Source organism: Triticum urartu, chromosome 5 (genome assembly GCF_003073215.2).
Source record: "Triticum urartu cultivar G1812 chromosome 5, Tu2.1, whole genome shotgun sequence".
In the NCBI taxonomy this organism is placed as follows: domain Eukaryota; kingdom Viridiplantae; phylum Streptophyta; class Magnoliopsida; order Poales; family Poaceae; genus Triticum; species Triticum urartu.
The window spans coordinates 632,362,940-632,381,482 of record NC_053026.1 but is presented as its reverse complement, the minus strand read 5'-3'; the positions used below and the strand labels follow the sequence as shown (position 1 = coordinate 632,381,482).

The 18,543-nt window shown below is 41.9% G+C and overlaps 2 protein-coding genes across 3 annotated transcripts; both read right to left on the bottom strand.

Moving 5' to 3' along the window:
• Positions 1–4,790: 4,790 nt before the first annotated feature.
• Positions 4,791–9,436, bottom strand: LOC125506392. The gene is made up of 5 exons (XM_048671212.1): positions 9,130–9,436; positions 6,881–6,984; positions 5,609–6,448; positions 5,379–5,539; positions 4,791–5,255 (listed from the first exon to the last, which is right to left on the bottom strand). The coding sequence occupies exons 1-5, from the start codon at positions 9,206–9,208 to the stop codon at positions 5,237–5,239; spliced, it is 1,203 nt and encodes a 400-aa protein (XP_048527169.1). The 5' UTR covers positions 9,209–9,436; the 3' UTR covers positions 4,791–5,236.
• A 1,536-nt stretch (positions 9,437–10,972) lies between these two features.
• LOC125511420 lies at positions 10,973–17,213 on the bottom strand. 2 transcript variants are annotated; one of them, XM_048676786.1, is made up of 5 exons: positions 16,940–17,213; positions 15,818–15,921; positions 12,044–12,883; positions 11,819–11,974; positions 10,973–11,701 (listed from the first exon to the last, which is right to left on the bottom strand). In XM_048676786.1, exons 1-5 carry the CDS (start codon positions 17,007–17,009, stop codon positions 11,315–11,317), a joined length of 1,557 nt encoding a protein of 518 aa, XP_048532743.1. In that variant the 5' UTR covers positions 17,010–17,213; the 3' UTR covers positions 10,973–11,314. The 2 variants fall into 2 exon arrangements, with proteins under 2 accessions (XP_048532743.1, XP_048532744.1); XM_048676787.1 differs by having other exon boundaries at positions 12,044–12,244.
• Positions 17,214–18,543: the final 1,330 nt, after the last annotated feature.

Here is an 18,543-nt window from a genome sequence, read left to right as displayed (position 1 = left end):
CACCAGTCTTTCCCTTGGGATTGTGGGGGTTGAAGTTCTTCTGCACCACATTTGCGACAGAGGTCCCTTCGGTCCCTTTTCCGTGCGAGTCCTTTGCCCTCGAATTCTGCTCGACACTCAGATGGCCAATGACATCGTCAACTGAGAATTCACGCCTATGATGTTTTAGAGTAGTGGCAAAGTTCCTCCAGGAATTAGGTAACTTAGCGATAATGCAACTCGCGACAAATTTGCCCGGCAGCACACACTTGAGAAGCTCGAGCTCCTTAGCTATGCAATGTATCTCATGAGCCTGTTCCGATACAGAACGATTTTCGACCATTTTGTAAGCGTGGAACTGCTCCATAATATACATCTCGTTCCCAGCATCCGTTGCGCCGAATTTAGATTCAAGCGCCTCCCACAAGTCCTTGGCAACCCGCATATGTAAGTATGCATCAACCAGCTTATCTCCGATCACGCTCAGAAGCATCCAACAAAGACGACCTCCCTGAACGCTTTCTCCTGTTCGGGAGCGATCGTTCCCGTGGGAGTAACACCGGCGACCCAGAACACGTTCATCGCCGTGAGCCATAAGACAGTTTTGGTCTGCCAACGCTTAATGTACGTCCCCGTGAGCCATAAAACAGTTTTGGTCTGCCAACGCTTAAAGTACATCCCCGTAAAAGGGGCTGGTTTCAATGCAACAGCAAAACCATGGATCAAAAATTGCCTACACATATTAGGTTTTTGGATCGTTGAGAAATTAAGCAATTGTTTGATTAATTTAATCCAATAATAAATCATGAACATGACATAAGCAGTGCTAATGACATACTGAATTTTGATGATGTACGCACGTACTAGGCAGATAGTAGAAACATCTACGCAAACCACTAGTACTGCACACATGAAAATAAATAGGAGCGGGGTAAATATGTTATACCCTCCAGTAGGCCAGTCGGCCATAGCAGCAGCAGAGGCGTTGGCCTCGTCGGCGATCCTCTTATCAGCAGCGGCCTTCTCGGCAGCCGCGCGATCGACGTTAATGCTCATGGTGAAGACGAAGGTGACGCGAAAGTAGTCGGCGTAGAGGAAGTAGTCGAACAGAGGTGAGCAGTCACGTAGGAGACGCTCCCCAAAAACCTAATCGCCTCTCTCCCATACAGGATCTGGAGAAGCGGGGTTTCGGAGGCCTGCTCTCCCGGCAGCCGTGTACGCGGTAGACGGGATGGGATCACCGAAGGCAGCAGCAGTGGAAGGAACGACCAGGGAGCAATTGAGGTGTGAAGTGTTGTGTATATGACTGAGCTGCGATGCCTCATATATATATATAGCAAGTCGGGTAGGAGAACGGTCCAGCAATAAACACGTTTAATTGCAAACGTTTCATCTCCATAATAAACACGTTTAATTTCAGATGTTTCCATCTCCACAATAAAATGTATTTATTATGGACGTTTCCATTTCCGCAATGAATATGACGTCTCACATTCATTTTGTGTCTGTAATGAACTCTCCAATTTTGACCGGCAAAACATTGCATCGGCTTGGCTTATTCCCGCAACCCGCGGCGCGTCGTGGCGAGGCGGGCGGCGGAGGAGCGCGTGTGGAACACCTCTCATTCCTTCACACCAACTCATACTAGTGGGAGAAGAGCTCATCTTATAAGTTGGTGTACATCTCTATCAACTAGCCATGTGGGACTAAACTTTCCACCACTCCCTTGACAGCATGGACCCTTAGGGATTTTCTGAAATTTTTAAATGGGCCTATAGCCCAACTAATATTCAGCACGGGAATCACTCACTCAGCGCTGGCTTTTGCTTCAGAGGACGCAATTGCATCAATCACTCAGCGCTGCTTTTGCTTCAGTCTATTGCTGCAGCCTGGGCGACAGCACTCATGCATGCACTGGTTGCACTATTTTGGATCACGCGTATTTCCCACCTAAAATTTCGTTTGTATGAGTTTGCCTTGCTCGGATCAAAGCATTAGGACGAAAAAAAATAGTTTTGGAATAAAATGTGGTATTTTCTTTCCCGCATAAATTATTTCCGTCATTTTCTTTCCCGGCAATTTTTCCTTCTCTCCCCATCCGAAAACACTTTAATAATACAAACTAATTATCGAACGTCATGCAACAATTACAACATAAATTTAAGATAGAACATAATGTCCTACAATAAGACGGTACAAACTAATAATGCCCTACAATATTTAATGTCCAATTCTGGCTCTAACCTAACCTAAATGTTCAACAAAAGTACTAATTACGAATTAATACTAATGGACGCAGCTAACATTAATACGACATCTTCAACCTATTCTTGTCAAAAAATAGTATAAATGCAACATATGTTGTCTGAAATTATTTCTAACTTCCAAGCACTAACATCGCATAGCTAATGACGAGCTAAAAGACTAACTAATTACCATTGTGCATGCACAAAAAAAAATCTATGTATAGCAAAGCTCATACCTCGATCTTCAACTTCGTAGTTCACTTCGCACCGCAATTCCTACTCCTATAGCTCTAAAATGACTCAAAAAGTGATGAAATAATGCCTAACACAACATAGAATACTTAGTTATGAACTCATCAAAAAGAGTAAAAACATCATGCATGCGAACGAAACAAACAAAAATGGATAGATCTTACCTTGATCTATCTTTTCTTCAACTTTATCATCTTCAAAATCCAACTCTAAATCACCCTAAATCACGAGTGAAAGTGCCTACTGAGCTTTTTTTCTCTCTCTGTACTTAGAGAATTAGAGAGAAAAGGAGAGGAACGAGGTCACAGAGAGTATGCTTGCGCACGGAGCAGAAGTATGGCATATAAAAGGAAGAGGATCCCTGTAGTGTCGGCAGATCAGGTTAAAACTCATCCTACTGCAGCCTCGGACTCCCGCACCGAGTGAGTTAATTCTCGCAGCGCCGTCGCGTCCTTTGAAGCAAAAGCAGTGCTGAGTGACTGATGTGGTCGCGTCCGCTAAAGCAAAAGCAGTGCTGAGTGACTGAAGCAGTCGCGTCCGCTAAAGCAAAAGCCAGCAGAGTGAGTGATTCTCGGGGGCATACGAATCACCGCACAACATCGGATTCCCGCCCGTGGAAATCAGCATCGTTGGCGTGGGAATCATCGTCGTCTGCCACAACAAAGTTGTCGCGTGGCAATGCCGCAGCAACAGCGTTGCCGCCTCATGGAGTGGCGGCATGGCTCGGGGTCTCGGCCCACGTGCAGCACGCGCTGTCGGCCTGGCCCACATGCTCTAGCCCGTTTCGTCCCGCAACAAAAACACGTTCTAGGCTGTTGGCCGCCTCGTTGCGTGGCAGCAGGCGCCACGTGTCGCCTGCCGCGCCTGCCGCCACCGCTGAGGGGGTATTTTTTGTCAAATTGATTCATAGGTAGTCATTTTTGTCAATTCATCTGGTCAGGTGGTCCTTTTGGACAAAAAAAATCGTCTCAGCCCAGTGCAACCAGCCTGATCTTGTTTTTTTTTTCCTTCTATTGGGCAGGGATGCACCATGGGCTGAGCGTGAGGGAGGGTCTTTTGTCTATTGGGCCTTCTTTTTCTGGACGTGTGAGAAACCTTGTGTCCGAGCTATACGTTTCTCGTCAAAAAAAAAACTTAAGCTTCGAATTTTATTGTTGTTCCACTCAAGATCAAACTGGGCATTCTTACAATTTCTAATTGATAAGGCAAGTTGTAAAAAGACGACGACGCCTTCATTTTATTTTTTTACTTGTTATTTTTCTCTTTGTTGTTTCTTTTTTTATTCATTTTTGTATGTTACACCTTCGCTCTGTAGCGACCGTGCTCATCCCCTCATTCCCCCTTCATGCTACATATGTTTGGGCCGCCCCAACTAGCCCTTTTTGATTTTGGGAAGGTACTAAAACTTTCTCAAACTGGTTTTTATTTTTATTTTTTCTTTTGTTTTTTCCCTTTCTCTTTGAATTTTTGTTTTTCTTTTCTTTTTTATTTTTCCCTTTCCTAATTCACAAAAAATTCCAAAATCTGGGATTTTTTTCTTCAAATTAATGAATTTTTAAAAATTCAAACATTTTTACAAATTGGTTAAAATTTTCTGAAATTCAAATTTTGTTCATCAAATTCAACACTTGTTCATCAAATTCAAAAAATGTTTATGATTTTTTTAATGTTCAGTGAATTCAAAATATGTTCATTGAACTTAAATTTTGTTCATTAAATGCAAAAAATGTTCATCCAAAAATCAAATTTTGTTCATCAAAAATCAAAACATGTTTATTTTTCAGAAAGTGTTAACATTTTTTGAATAAATGGGAATTTTTTCCAAAAAAATCCAAGTGGAGCCTTTTCAGTGTGGAATGTGCTTCTTGAGAAGACTGCATCGGCCGTTTAATGTGAACACCTGAAAAAAAAAACACTGATTTGGGCAATGCACGGATACACAACAGTGACTCATCACACTAAACTCAAGGCTTACTTTCAATGTTCTAAATTTTCTGAAGATTTCTACCTGCACATGTGGGAGTGAACTATGGACCAGCAATATTTATTTTTAGAGTTTATTAAAATGCCACAACTTTTCTTTTCACCAAGCAATTAAAAACCCAGATCTTCCTATTCTCATCAACAGCATGATAGTACCTTAACACAACCCATTTAAAATAGAAAAACCAAAGGAACCAATAGCGCCGTAAGTTGTAACTAAAAAGTACTACCTCCGTTTCATATTAGTTGTCGCTGATTTAGTACAAAGTTGTACTAAATTAACGACAACTATGGAACCGAGGGAGTAATAAACAATAAATTCAATTATGACATTGTCACAGTGAAATATTGCATCATGCAACAATATTTGGTCCACAATGTATAATCTACTAAATTATGATATTGCCACATCTAAGCAGCAAAAGCATGGCATCGCCTGCAAGGCTCTAGAACATTTAACTTTACTGTGGAGGGAACTTTTTTCATAATATACCTTTCAATTGCCAAGAGAGCCTCACGGGCTTCTTTGATCATATGCCTACCAATGGGGTTACACTCACCGGTTTCATGAACGTGCCTACCAATATCGTCAACATCATCTATCGTGTCCAACATAAGACACTCTAGTGATGTTGCATTCTCAAGAATATGACATGTCAGCTCAACCATGCTCTTTGCAGAGCAAAACCCAGAGATCTTGACAGTCTTGATGTTCTCATGGCGGTATTCTCGCCTCTGCCTAAGATGTGACGGGTCTCCGAAAACCGAATCATGCTTCATGCGAGTCTGCGACACCTGCATAGGATCAAAATTAATATGACCATCGACTGATAATGTAAAAACCAAGAAGATATTTGGATTGATGATACAACCGAAGAAACTAGAGTAGATATCTTTTGAGATGAAAACGTGACTTACAGCCAAGTGGAAAGTTTCCAAGACAGGACAAGCATCCAGAAAAGAAACCAGAGAGAAGTAATCGTAGACTGGGGGGGGAAAGCCCCATGTTCGGCTTCAAGAGAAATAGACAAATACTTGAGGTGGAGGAATTTGACAGGCACAATTGGTGTATTAATGACCTTCAAGAATATAATTCACATTAGTAACATTCCAAGTTATATCTGATAATCAAAAGTTTTGTAGTATACCTCACTAACAGAAGATATGCTAAGAGTTTCAATATTGGGCACAATGGATGGCAGGTTGGCACGAGCATTGTAGATGGTGTTACACGGAGCAAAACAACACATTCCCATGGTCTTCACTTGAACTGAATCTCCAAACAGAAGTTTAACTTGTCCACCATTGAAATAAAAGGTGGAGAGATTTGGAGCTTTGCACTCTATCAACTGCAGTTTAGTGCATTCAGACACCATCAGGTAGCTGAGATGCTGTAGCAGGCTAGGTATCTTCAGGTAAGTGATCGTATTGCAATACTTTAGTGTCAAGTGCTCCAAAGCAGAAGAATTGAAAATTAGGCATCCTAATTCATCCACCGTAATACGAACCCAAAATAGCTGGAGCCTTCTCAAGTTACCAAATCCAGCCGTCGGATGGAAGGCACAACCACCAAGGCAGAGATGCTCTATCGTGTTTCTACACCCATCATCAACAAAAAGTGCACACGGGAAATCATAGCAGTTTGCATTGTAGGTTGAAGGTAGAACAACGGCGAGTTCCCCAATCCGTAGTTTAGTGGCAATCTGGAGCCAGCTATTAAGATAACAGGGATCAACTATAATGTATAATTCGATCCTGAATTTCTTAACTCCTTTGCCTGAGTGTTTTTTCAGAATGTGATCAACTTTCATCGTGAGATCCCTTGCAATTACATCGTTTTGACATGGAATTCCATTCAGGCCCAGTGCTTTCCTACTGAAGGTGAGGTTAGGATGGCACTTCCAAGAACGTAAAAATGCATGAGATACGCTGGCAACACGGGCAGCATCTCGCAGCGGCAGCAGGGAATGTATATGGCGCCAGATGTCCTGTACACGCAAACATTGGAGAAAAGTTCACAAGGGGAGTTGTAGAGACAAGTGGTTATTTCAATGGGGGTGAGCATGTGCACGATGTTTCTTTATAAAATTTATTTCATAGTGAAGCATGATACTTAGCTAGATATACAGAACATTTTTTCAATCATTGCTCTTTAATAGCTATAAGGTCGTCCGATTTCTCGGGTACAGCCCTGTATTACAGAGTAACTCTTATAGTGATTTATTCTAAGATAAAATAGTTAGAACTGAGCAAAGCAACTAATGTTGTAGTAGGACTGAAGGGGATTGCGGCACTGCAAGATCAGTCCATATTTTGTTTATTTAGTTAGCATAGCTCAATTTGTGCACTTTGAGGCTAGAACAGTCATAGTCATGTTTTACTTTAACTACGAGTATTATCAACATTTTAGTATGCTGTACCTCTGGAAGGTCTGGCCCTGAAAATGCCATTCTCTTGCAACCTTGAAGGTTACTGTGTTGGCATGAAGAGATCTTTCTTTTAGCTGCTGAAGCTACCGATCTATCTGCGACACATCATGCATTGATATTAATAATAATATAGATATTACCATCGAAAAGAACAAACTCAAGCACACAGAAATCTAGTTTGCTTCCCTTATTTAAATTTTGCACAAGGACACTAGCAGCTTCAAAAACACCAAACTCAAGCACACACAGAGATCTACTAGTTTGCTTCCCTTATCTAAGTTTTGTGAAAGGACACTAGAAACTTCAAAAATCACAAGACTGCAATATTCCAGAAGTCCCATCAATTCTGTTCAATTCAAAGGAATGTAGAACCCATCAGACAGTGATACCACTACCCTTTCCTGGCCCCCATCGCTCAGTTTACATTTGAATGTTACCACATGAAGCCTAGGGACAAGTCTGGTTTGAATGGATACTCCTGGCTCAGGATCTATGGTAGAGAAGTATCATTGAATCTTTTGCCTCTCCAAATCTTCAATAATTAATTCATTCTGAACCAACGGGAGCTCGGTTGGAGAGTCCCTGAGTGACTACGCAAAACAGAAAGAAAAAAAGGGATCAATCTTGCTGTCCACCAAAGTAAGATTTTAAGGTCAAGTAAAAGACATTGTCTGTCAGGCTTTCAGACTTTGATCAACATAATTTTCCGAACCATACAGGAGAACTGCATGTAGGATATGTTAAGAAAGGAGAAGTTGAAGCTATAGAAAGGTTACGGGCGACCTGACAAAGCCGAATACGACCTTCTACCAAAATGAAAACTACCAGCAAAGGACCTGACAAGACCAACGACAATGCAGAAACAACCACAAAACAGAAAGAGTAAGACCCTCGTACTTTCGTTCTGTGTGTGTGTGTGTGTGTGGTGTGAACTTTTGTGTTCTCTGTTGCTTGGGCGGTTTGCTTTATATATAAAGCGGGGCGAAAGCCTTTTTCGGTACAAAGGAAAACATCACGGGCTAGCCACCGCCCAAAGCTTTGATCAGATCAACGATATGCTGTATTGGTTTGAAGATATTATAAAAAAAACTCTTCCCTTCCACTGCTAGATCAATTCTTTTCAAAAAAAATTATCTTGTCACCTTGCAGCCTAGATCTGCCGAATGCCACTAGATGCTACAGGTGATAAGCATGATCAAATTTGAATCCATTTGTGGGATGACCTCCTGCAGATCAGCCCAATGCAGAGTTCACGACTGCGCACTCCATGAACATGTGATGGATGTTTTCCTGAACCATATCACAGAAGAGTAGAAGAAACATAGCTTGTTATGAGGGAGGTTCTGTCGTCCATATCCTTCCACGAACGACTAACTATAAGAAAAAATTGCATTTAAGTGGAGCCCAAGACTACCAGATTGCATCAGCCGATAGGTTAGTGATCGAAGTGCTAAAAACGCCTTGTAAACAGACTTTGCGGAGAAAACTTCCTTGGCCTCCCACTTCCAATTCCAAGAGTCAGTAGCATTCAGGTACGGTTAAGATGAACTTGAGAGAGGATATCCCACAATGCAAGCGCCTGCACAAAGAAAAGTACATTGATTGGTTTCTTGATATCCTTAATCCATCTGCCATTGGTCATGGCATCAATGACCGTTCTCTTCACTCTGGTTTCTGGATGAACCAAGTGGAAAATCTCCGTAGCAAGTTCTTCAATTGTGAATCCATTAATCCATTTGCCAATGAACACCATGAACAACATCAGTCCCCTTCCCTAAGAAGGCTCTTTTCCGCACTTTAGTTCATAATATGGCTGCATGCATCATTCTGATGTATAAAAGTCAAGTAGTCCAAGCAGGCAACTTGTCTCTTAGCTTGTCAATCAAACCGTGAAAATCTTCCTTTCTGTGTTTCTTCGTGCTTAGTGGTAATCCCTAATACTTAATGGGAAGGGAGGAGATCTGGTGGTTTACGATGTCGCCGATCTCCTGTATCAGATCATCACTGCAACTAAAAGGAGGTGTTATAACCGTCCATGCCAGGGGCCTTTTCCTTGATTGCCTCCAAAAACTTCCTCTTATCTTACCAAAAAGGAGCGTTTTGGTTCATCCCCAAAAGAATTCAGGCCTGGCAAGAATTCAGGTCTAAGTAGTAACTAATCCCCAAAAGATCAGTTTTTTTTTCCTCCGGGACAGAAACCGCAAACAAATAAGCCGAGAAGGGGCTAAGAGACGACTTACTGCGGGCTTGAATCTGGCCGCCGAGATGCTTGCTGCCCCGCTGCCTGGACATGAGCAGCTTCAGAGCTAGCAACCCCATGATACGAAAGCGAGAAATCGAGCGCGCCAAAAAGGGCTCAACCTCTGTTCCTCTTCTACTCCGTATATGCCAATGGATCTGTCCACACAGAATAGGGCGCGCGGGGAGGGGATCCCGCGCTTCTATCTCTAATTCGAATTCGAGGCGAAGCCAACAAGGCGCGGCCGAGGAAATAGCGTCGGCGCCGCCTGACGGGGCTACCCACCCCACCACGAGAGGAAACGGACTCTCACCCCCGCAACAGGGCAAAGCAACCCTTCAAAAAAAAAAAAAAACAGGGCAAAGCAAGGCAGGATTATTCGTTTGCGCGGCCATCCGGCCAGACTTTTTTTTTTTAGGGGATCCGGCCAGACTTTGGCATGTAAATTTTTGGCCCGTTTAATTGTCCGTGAACAACTTTTTTTAACACAAACTCGCAAAACTTTTTTTTCCTGGTTGCATATACGTATATATTTAAATTCTCTCTATTGTGATTTTTTTTTGGCGAGAACTCTCTATTGTGATTTCTAATTTAGTTGATTCGATATACATAACTACAGCCCCTCCATTCTTGAATAGATGATGTTGGAGACATTGAGGCGGAACTCAATAAATATTTTTGGCTGTTACTTTTCAAGATAGAGGAAGTTGGTTCAAAATATTGCATACATGTTACACATCCTAGATAAAAATACAAGCCTGCTGATGATGAATATTGCATACATGTTACACATCCTAGATAAATATACAAGCCTGCTGATGATGGACCAAGCTTTTAAGGCCGATATGACCGATATAAAGGCCGATATATCATTTTTGGGGCTCTATCGATATATACATAACATATCATTTTGTAAATATCATTTTCAAACATATCACCTGATATGGACCGAAATGTCAACCGATAAGGCCGATATCTAGCCCGATATGTCCACCGATATAGCACGATACGTAGATAACAATAATTCTTTATTAAATAATAGTGAAATAATATTATGCACTTACAACTTCAGCATATATTATCAAAGTCATGCGCAATGTTTCGTACAAATGCATACATATCGTATTTTTTTAATCATAGGTTAAGAATTTTGTGAATCTTTCCTTAATAGTTTCTTAATCAACGAGTTAATAAACTAGGAACCTAAATGTGTCATGTTGAAGCATTGACATCATACATTTTGTTTTACTAAAAAATACATGTTTTGAATAAGAAGAATGAAAAAAACTAGACATGTTTTCTTCGATATATCTACATATCATCCGATATATCACCCGATATCCGACATCCGATATGTCAAAGCCAAACCGATACGAACCCGATATCCGATATTTTGAAGCTTGTGATGGACGACGCGGACGAGACGGGCCTGAGCATGACCGACCTCGCCGACAGCCAGGTCTTCTCCCAGCTCAACGCCCGCGGCGAGGGGCGATGATCCAGCCACCATTTCTGCAATCTGTACCACTAGAGTAGATGTTCTCTGAATCAACAAGGGAGACGATTCAGCACTGATTTGGAGGCGATGTAAAATGAACCCTGCTGATCTGGGCACCATTGTTGATGCTACACGGCTCTCAAACATGTGTAATTGTCTATAATAATTTTTAGTTCCATGTACTATCCCCATTTTTAGGCTTCTGCTTTTTATTTGATTGTTTTCTCATCAGGCAAATACCAGAGCCAAAATTTCTGGTTTTCATCAAACATCATCACAGTATACCTCAAGCACAACACATGTCAAGCTGATTACACAAAATACAAGAACCAAATCACAGCATATGTGAAAATAAAAATAAAGATCAAAAACAATAATTTCATGGACAAAGATAAACAAGATTGTTGGGATAACTGCATAGCACATCTCAGTTACATGATACTCCCTTGTCTCCCCAGAGAAGGCCTATAACTTTTGTCTCGAGTCAAATGCTGTAAGTTTTGACCAAGTTTTATAAGAAAATATATCAACAACTATAATACTAAATAGTTTCTGATATCTTCTCTCATATATCAAAATACCATAATTGCTTGCCCCTATGCTTCTACATGGGTGTTTCTGCAAGTCGCAACTCATGCAACAGTGTTCGGTCCACAATGTAATTTACAAAATTATGATATTACCACAGCTAAACAGCCAAAGCATGGCATAGCTTGCAAGGCTCCAGGACATTTAACTTGACTGTGGAGGGAACTATTCCCACAATATATCTTTTGACAGCCAAGAGCGCCTTACGTGCTTCTCTGATCATATGCCTGCCTATGTGGCCACATTCACCGGTTTTGTGAATGTGTCTGTCAATACTAAAAACAGCACGTATCGTGTCCAAAGTAAGGCACTCGAGTGATGTTGCATTCTCGAGAATATGGCATGCCAGCTCGACCATGCTCTTCGCAGAGCAAAACCCAATAATCTTCACATTCTTAATGTTGTCGTGGCGGTATTCAGGCATCTGCCTAAGACGTGACGACGGGTCTCCAAGAACCGAATCGTGTTTCATGCGATCCTGTGAAACCTGCATGCGCAATGTTCAATATCAGTGTCCCTGACAATGTGAAAAACCAAGATACTTGGATCGTACCACCAAAGATACTAGACAGTAGATATGATTCAAGATGAAAGAGCGACTTACAAACAAGTTGAAAGTTTCCAAGACAGGACAAGCATCCAGCAAAGAAACCAGAGAAAAGTAATCATAGTCTGGGGAAAAAGCCCCATTTCCTTCAAGAGAAATAGACAGATACTTGAGGTGGAGGAATTTTACAGGCACGATTGGTGTATTGACCACCTTCAAGAATACGCCTCACATTAGTAACATTTCAAGGTATATATGATAATCAAAAGTTCCGCAGTTTACCTCACTAACAGAAGATATGCTGAGAGTTTCAATATTTGGCACAATGGATGGCAGGTTGGCACAAGCATTATAAATGGTGTTACACTGAGTAGAACAACGCATTTCCATGGTCTTCACTTGAACTGAACATCCAAACAGAAGTTCAACTTGTCGACCACTGAAGTAAAAAGTGGAGAGATTTGGAGCTTTACACTCTATTGTCTGCAGATTAGCGCATGCAGCCACCATCAGGTAGCTGAGATGCTGTAGCAGGCTAGGTATCTTCAGGTAAGTGATCGTATAGCAATACTTGAGTGCCAAGTGCTCCAAAGCTGGAGATTTGGAAATAAGGCATTCTAATTCATCCACCGTAATATGCACCCAAAACAGCCGCAGCTTTCTCAAGTAACCAAATCCAGCTGTGGGATGGAAGGCACAACCGCCAAGGCAGAGATGCTCTATTGCGTTTCTACACCCATCATCAACAAAAAGTGCACAAGGGAAATCGTAGTCATTTGCATTGCAGGTTGAAGGTAGAACAACGGCGAGTTCCTCAATCCGTAGTTCAGCAGCAATCTGAAGCCAGCTATTAAGATAGCAGGGATCAACTGGAATGTGTAATTCGATCCTGAATTTCTTAACTCCTTTGCCTGAGTGTTTTTTGAGAATGTGGTCGACTTTCATAGTGAGATCCCTTGCAATTACATCACTTTGACGTGGAATTCCATTCAGGCCCAGTGCTTTCCTAGTGAAGGAGAGGTTGGGATGGCATTTCCAGGAACGTAAAAATGCATGAGATACGCAGGCAACACGGGCAGCATCTCGCAGCGGCAGTAGGGAATGTATATGGCGCCAGATGTCCTATAGACACAAACATTGGAGAAAAGTTTACAAGGGGAATTGTACAGGCAAGTGGTTGTTTCAATGGGGTGAGCATGTGCAGGATGTTTCTTTATACTTCCTCCGTCCGGAAATACTTGTCATCAAAATGAATAAAAGGGGATGTATCTAGATGTATTTTAGTTTTAGATACATCCCTTTTTGTCCATTTTGATGACAAGTATTTTCGGACGGAGGGAGTAAGATTTAGTTCACAAAAAACTGTGTTGTCGGTACTTTCCTACTATTCTTTTTACCATGAAATCCTGGGGGAACCCCCAAGGGTAATTTTCTATTAATAAATATAGTACATAAAACAGAAAGGTTACATGTAGGTTAACAAGGCTAACAATTCAGTGGGGAACTAGATAGCTAGAAACCCCGAGGAGCAACAAAAGCAAAAAGAGCCAAGGCCAGAGGCTATAGATCCAAGTTTCAAACTTTTGCTTCTCGGTTTGCTTGAAACGATGAGCAGTGAGGTTGAGATCAGATAGGAACCTAGCTTTCCAAGAAGAAAATATTGGTCTTGTTTGCTAAAAATCAAACCATTTCTTTCTTTCTAGATATTCCAAGCAACACAAGTAATGATCTCAATGTAACATGAGCTCTGAAAGGAAGCTTTCGTTGCATGGAAAGAATGGAACAGAGAAAGACCTGGGAGCCAAGTGACTTCTGCAAAATTCCAGCACCTAGCTACAAAAGAACACTCAAAGAAGATATGGTTCCTTGTTTCAATAATTCCCTCAGAGCAGCGCACACAATTGGGACCAGGCTCCAAATGCTAATGTTTCCGAAGCATTAGACCCCTACTATTGAGCCGATCCATTAAAAATAACCAAGCAAACACCTTCAGCTTGGTCATACATTTGCTTTTCCATAATTTAGAGAAGATTGGGTCAACCTCCAAACCAGCAAATAGGAATTTGTAGCTAGATGGAGTAAAACGCCCAGCATTTGAAGTTTTAAACAGCACGTCCAAGAATCTGACAGACCATCCTGAACAGTCATCTGAATGGGCAGAGACAACCTAAAGCTCCTCAAACTCTTGCTCAGACAGGGGCAGAATGAACAAAGTTGTTATATCTTTTGTTTGAACAGCCTGGGCAAGGAATATATTGTGCTCAACAGAAAATTATAAAAATCTCGGGAGGTGAAGCTCCAGAATGCCACTTATCTTCACACGGAAGTATAGTCATGCCAGTTCTTGGATCAAGTGCGGTAATAGCCCGAAAGTGCCAAGCAAAAGAACAAATGTCCCGCCACCAAAATGAGCCGTGGGGAACAAAATTCTGATAATATGCATGCCTAACCAGCTGCGGCCAAGAAATGTTAGCACAATTGTAAAACTTAAAAAGCTGCTGGCATGCAAACTATATCCCATATAGCCAAGGATTTGGGTTTTTGATCAATGCCATCCTCCCTTTGGCGCAAAGACAGTGGCGTCTTGCTCTGTCCATTGACTGGATCGTCCTTTTCTAAATCTTAAGAGAGCCTATGTAAAATGTAGGGAGCGCTGACATAACTGAATTAACATAATTAGAGAGCCACCAGATGTCAAAAAGCGGGAGCAGACGTTTAATCTTCTTTCCACACAGTCCACCAAGGGTCACAAAATCTTGAATTATAGGACGTGTTGTACCAAGTGGTAAGCCCAAATAAGGGAATGTACTCGAATGCCCAAGCCAGACAATCTTGTATTGTGTGAGATTTCAAAAGGTCGTATTGATTTCTATGAACCACTTGTAGAATCCTACTCTGAGGCAGTGGCGAATCCAGAAAGGAAATGGAGGGTGGGCTCAAAATTAACGATGACTAAACTAAATTAGCATCATCATAGAAAATAGTGTCATGTACTAGGAATTCACATACCAATACATTAGTATGAGAGAAGCAACAATAAAACAGCAAAAGAAGGCAAAAACAATGATATCAGTGTTGCTTCATACTGCCATATTGTTGAACGGCTCCAAACCAAAATAAAGAAAAGTATACCCAAGTGCCCAACACTAGAATTATTACTGAAAATTATGCTTGTGGATATCTCTTTCTCATAGAATACTCATAGTATCTTTATTTTTGTAAATAGGCAAACAAGCTGTATTCAACAGTAAACTATTTAACATTTCATGAGCTAGCCATTAGTGTTACTAATTTAACGAAATAAATCAAGAATTAGACCAACATCTTGCGGGTTGGCCCTCCAGTGGCCAAAGCGGGGATGCGCCCAGCTGTGGAGCTGCCCAGGTTGTGGCCTTCTCCCTCCTTTGTGGGCCGGCCAGCACGCTCCAATTCCCTACTGCGGTACTGCCGCCGCGTTCCACTACCCTACTGCCGGCGCGCTCCTCTACCATACTGTCGGTGCACTCCTCTGTTGAGGGCTGCAGTCGTGCGAGGTTGCGACTATTATTCTGCACTTCTGTTGGACGCATCACGGCTGGCTGGGTGCAAAGTTACGAACAGAGAGATATTGCTCGTATGTTTTGCTACAGCGAACGGGCTCTAGATGGACTGGTGAGCTTTTGTTTTGCTGGAGGGTAGGCTCAAGCCTGTTGAAGGCCCCCTACTAGACTCGCCGCTGCTCTGAAGCCTATTAACCAATAATTTGTTCTAAAACTTGTTCAATTGAGGGTGAGGATTAGTGGTGGTCTATCCATGTGTCTCACCTCTCTTTCTTACCTTGCTAAAATGTATCGAACAAAAATAGCAAAGCAACTCACCCTCATCTCTTGACAGAGAGTTTTGTTCTGAGCTGGAATAGTTAGAACTGAGCAAAGCAACTAATGTTGTAGTACGTACTGCAGGAGATTGCAGCACTACAAGATCAGTCCATATCAATTTGTGCACTTTGAGGCTAGAATAGTCATAGTCGTGTTTTACTCTAATTACTAGTATTATCAGCATTGTAGTATGCCGTACCTCTGGAAGGTCTGCCCCTGAAAATGCCACTCTCTTGCAACCTTGATTGTTATTGTGTTGGCATGAAGAGATCTTTCTTTTAACCACTGAAGTAACCAATCTATCTGCAACAAATCATGCATGGGTATTAGTAATATAGACATTACCATAAAAAACAACAAACTCAAGCACACGCAGAAATCTAGTTTGCTTCCCTTATCTAAGTTTTGTGAAAAGGACACTAGCAACTTCAAAAACATTGAAAACACCAAATCAAGCAGAAACATAAATCTATTTACCTAAGTTTTGCGAAAGGACTGTAGCAACTTCAAAAACCACAAGACTGCAATATTCCCGATATTCCATCAATTTTGTTCATTTCAACAGAACGTAAAGCCCATCGGCCAGTGATACCCATACCCTTTCCTAGCCACCATCCCTTGGTTCACATTTGGATGCTATGAAGCCTAGGGACTATTCTGGTTTGAATGGATACTGATGGGTCCTCAGGAAATATGGTAGAGAAGTACTCCTTCCATAAACTAATATAAGAGCGTTTAGAATACTAAAATAGTGATCTAAACGCTTTTATATTAGTTTACAGATGAAGTATCATTGAATCTTTTACCTCTCAAATCTTCAATAATTGATATAATTAACGGATTTGTTCATTCTCGTCTTAACAAAGTTCCATCTAACTCGTATGTCATTTGATTTTATGAGAAGATTCGTACGGATTTTTATTTCTATTTTGTAGATGAGACTTAGTTAATTTTTATCTAGACGAGAGCTAGCCACACCCACGTTAATTAATTCATATTCCATCGGTTCCATCATTATTGTTGAACTAAAACCATGACAATAATTACGGAACGGAGGGAATATCAACTAATGGGAGCTCGGTTGCAGAGTCTCAGAGTGAGTACGCAAAACAGAAGAAGGGGAAACAGGAACGATTCCTGCTGTGCACCAAAGTAAGATTTTAAGGTCAAGTAAAAACATTGTCTGTCTGGCTTTCGGATTTTGGTCAACATAATCAATTACCACACCCCCCAATCCCCACCCGCACAGCAGAAAGATCGGGTTTTTCCCTGGAAAGAAACGCAAACAGAGAAGCCGAGAAGGAGCTAAGCGACGACTTACTAATCTGGCCGCAAAGATGCTTGCTATCCCGCCGCCTAGACATGAGCATCTTCAGAGCTAGCAACCCCATGATACAACAGCCAGGAATCAAGGGCGCCTCTCAATGGATCTGTCCACACAGAATAGGGCGCGCGGCGAGGGGATCCCGCGCTTCTATCTCGAATTGGATGTGAAGCCAACAAGGGGCTATTGAAGGTATTAGCATCGGCGCCGCCGGACGGGGCTACCTACCACGAGAGGAAACGGACTCTCTCACCCGGAGGAGGCAAGGCAGGATTAGACACGACAAAAAAAATCCATTTTCTTATTTTTTTTCTTCTGAATACAGTATAATCGAAGTCGCTCACGTACATGAACATACACGCACGCACACACACCCTACCTTTGAGCACCTCTGAGAGGCTGGGCCGGCATAGCATCTTCAGATTTTACGAAGTTCCATAAACACCTTGCAATCCACGGGACGACTCCTTCCACTGAACGAACATCGCCGAAAGTTTGAAATAAATCTAGGACTAATACGAGAGCCAATGTTAAGTCTACAACTTGAACCCTGATAGGCTATAAATACCACTGTCCTCCTAACCATCCGGCCACATGTTGGTTCACATAATCCATTTTCTTTTCTTTGTATAATAATACATCAACACGAACCACTTTTCCAAGTCTAAACCTCCTCCACGTGTGACTCCGACAACCTCGGTCCAACCAAATCCCCTCTCCCGAACCACTTTTCTCCCACTACATCCCTTCCTCCTTCTCTCTATCTGCACCCTCATAGCCGACGCCATGAACCTCCCACTTCGGTCGTTGTCCAGGCCTTGCTGGACCTCTCCCCCTACCCCATGCGCCTGCTTGCTCTGTCGGCGTCGTCCATGCCGGACACCACGCTGGGCAAGTGTTTAGCCGAATGTCATTGAGACTATTGTTGACAGTTTCCTTGTTTCTTTGGAGCAAGCACGATGCCTAGGTACTCGATGATGAAGGATGAGTTGTTGTGTTAGGCGTGGTTGGACAGAAGTATGGACTTTCTAGGCATGAAGCATGGTGGCCGGGTGTTTTGGTTAAATGTACACTCTTGATTTCATGAGCAAAAGCATTCTACGTCTTACAACTTGCACATGATCCATGATCATCAGTGGTACACCATCTCGAAATTTATCATGAAGTATTGCATGTGATTACACAAGTGGAGAGAATCTTGCCACCAGGTGTGTTAAAAGCGGGGATTGTAAGTTTTGGTTCTAGTTGCTCTACTTGTTGATCAATTTATTCATTCATTCAATGTCGTACCTTAATAATCATCATGTTGTATAGCCACCACACGCTGCCTTACGGTACCAAACAACAGAGACATTGTTGGATGAAGCTCATGAGGCATAGGGTCTGGATGACCAACTTTTGCGACCACTTTCAAAAACTTGTTGAACATCCAGTTATATTTCGGATATAATATCTATTATATCTGGACTATTGTTTTATTAGCATATTTTCATGTTATTTATGGATGAAATGTGCCATTGCTATATTTTTAAGTGCTCCGAACATAGAAAAAAAAGAGGTGGGCGTTCAATCCACTGCTTTGGATATATGACTCCCGTATC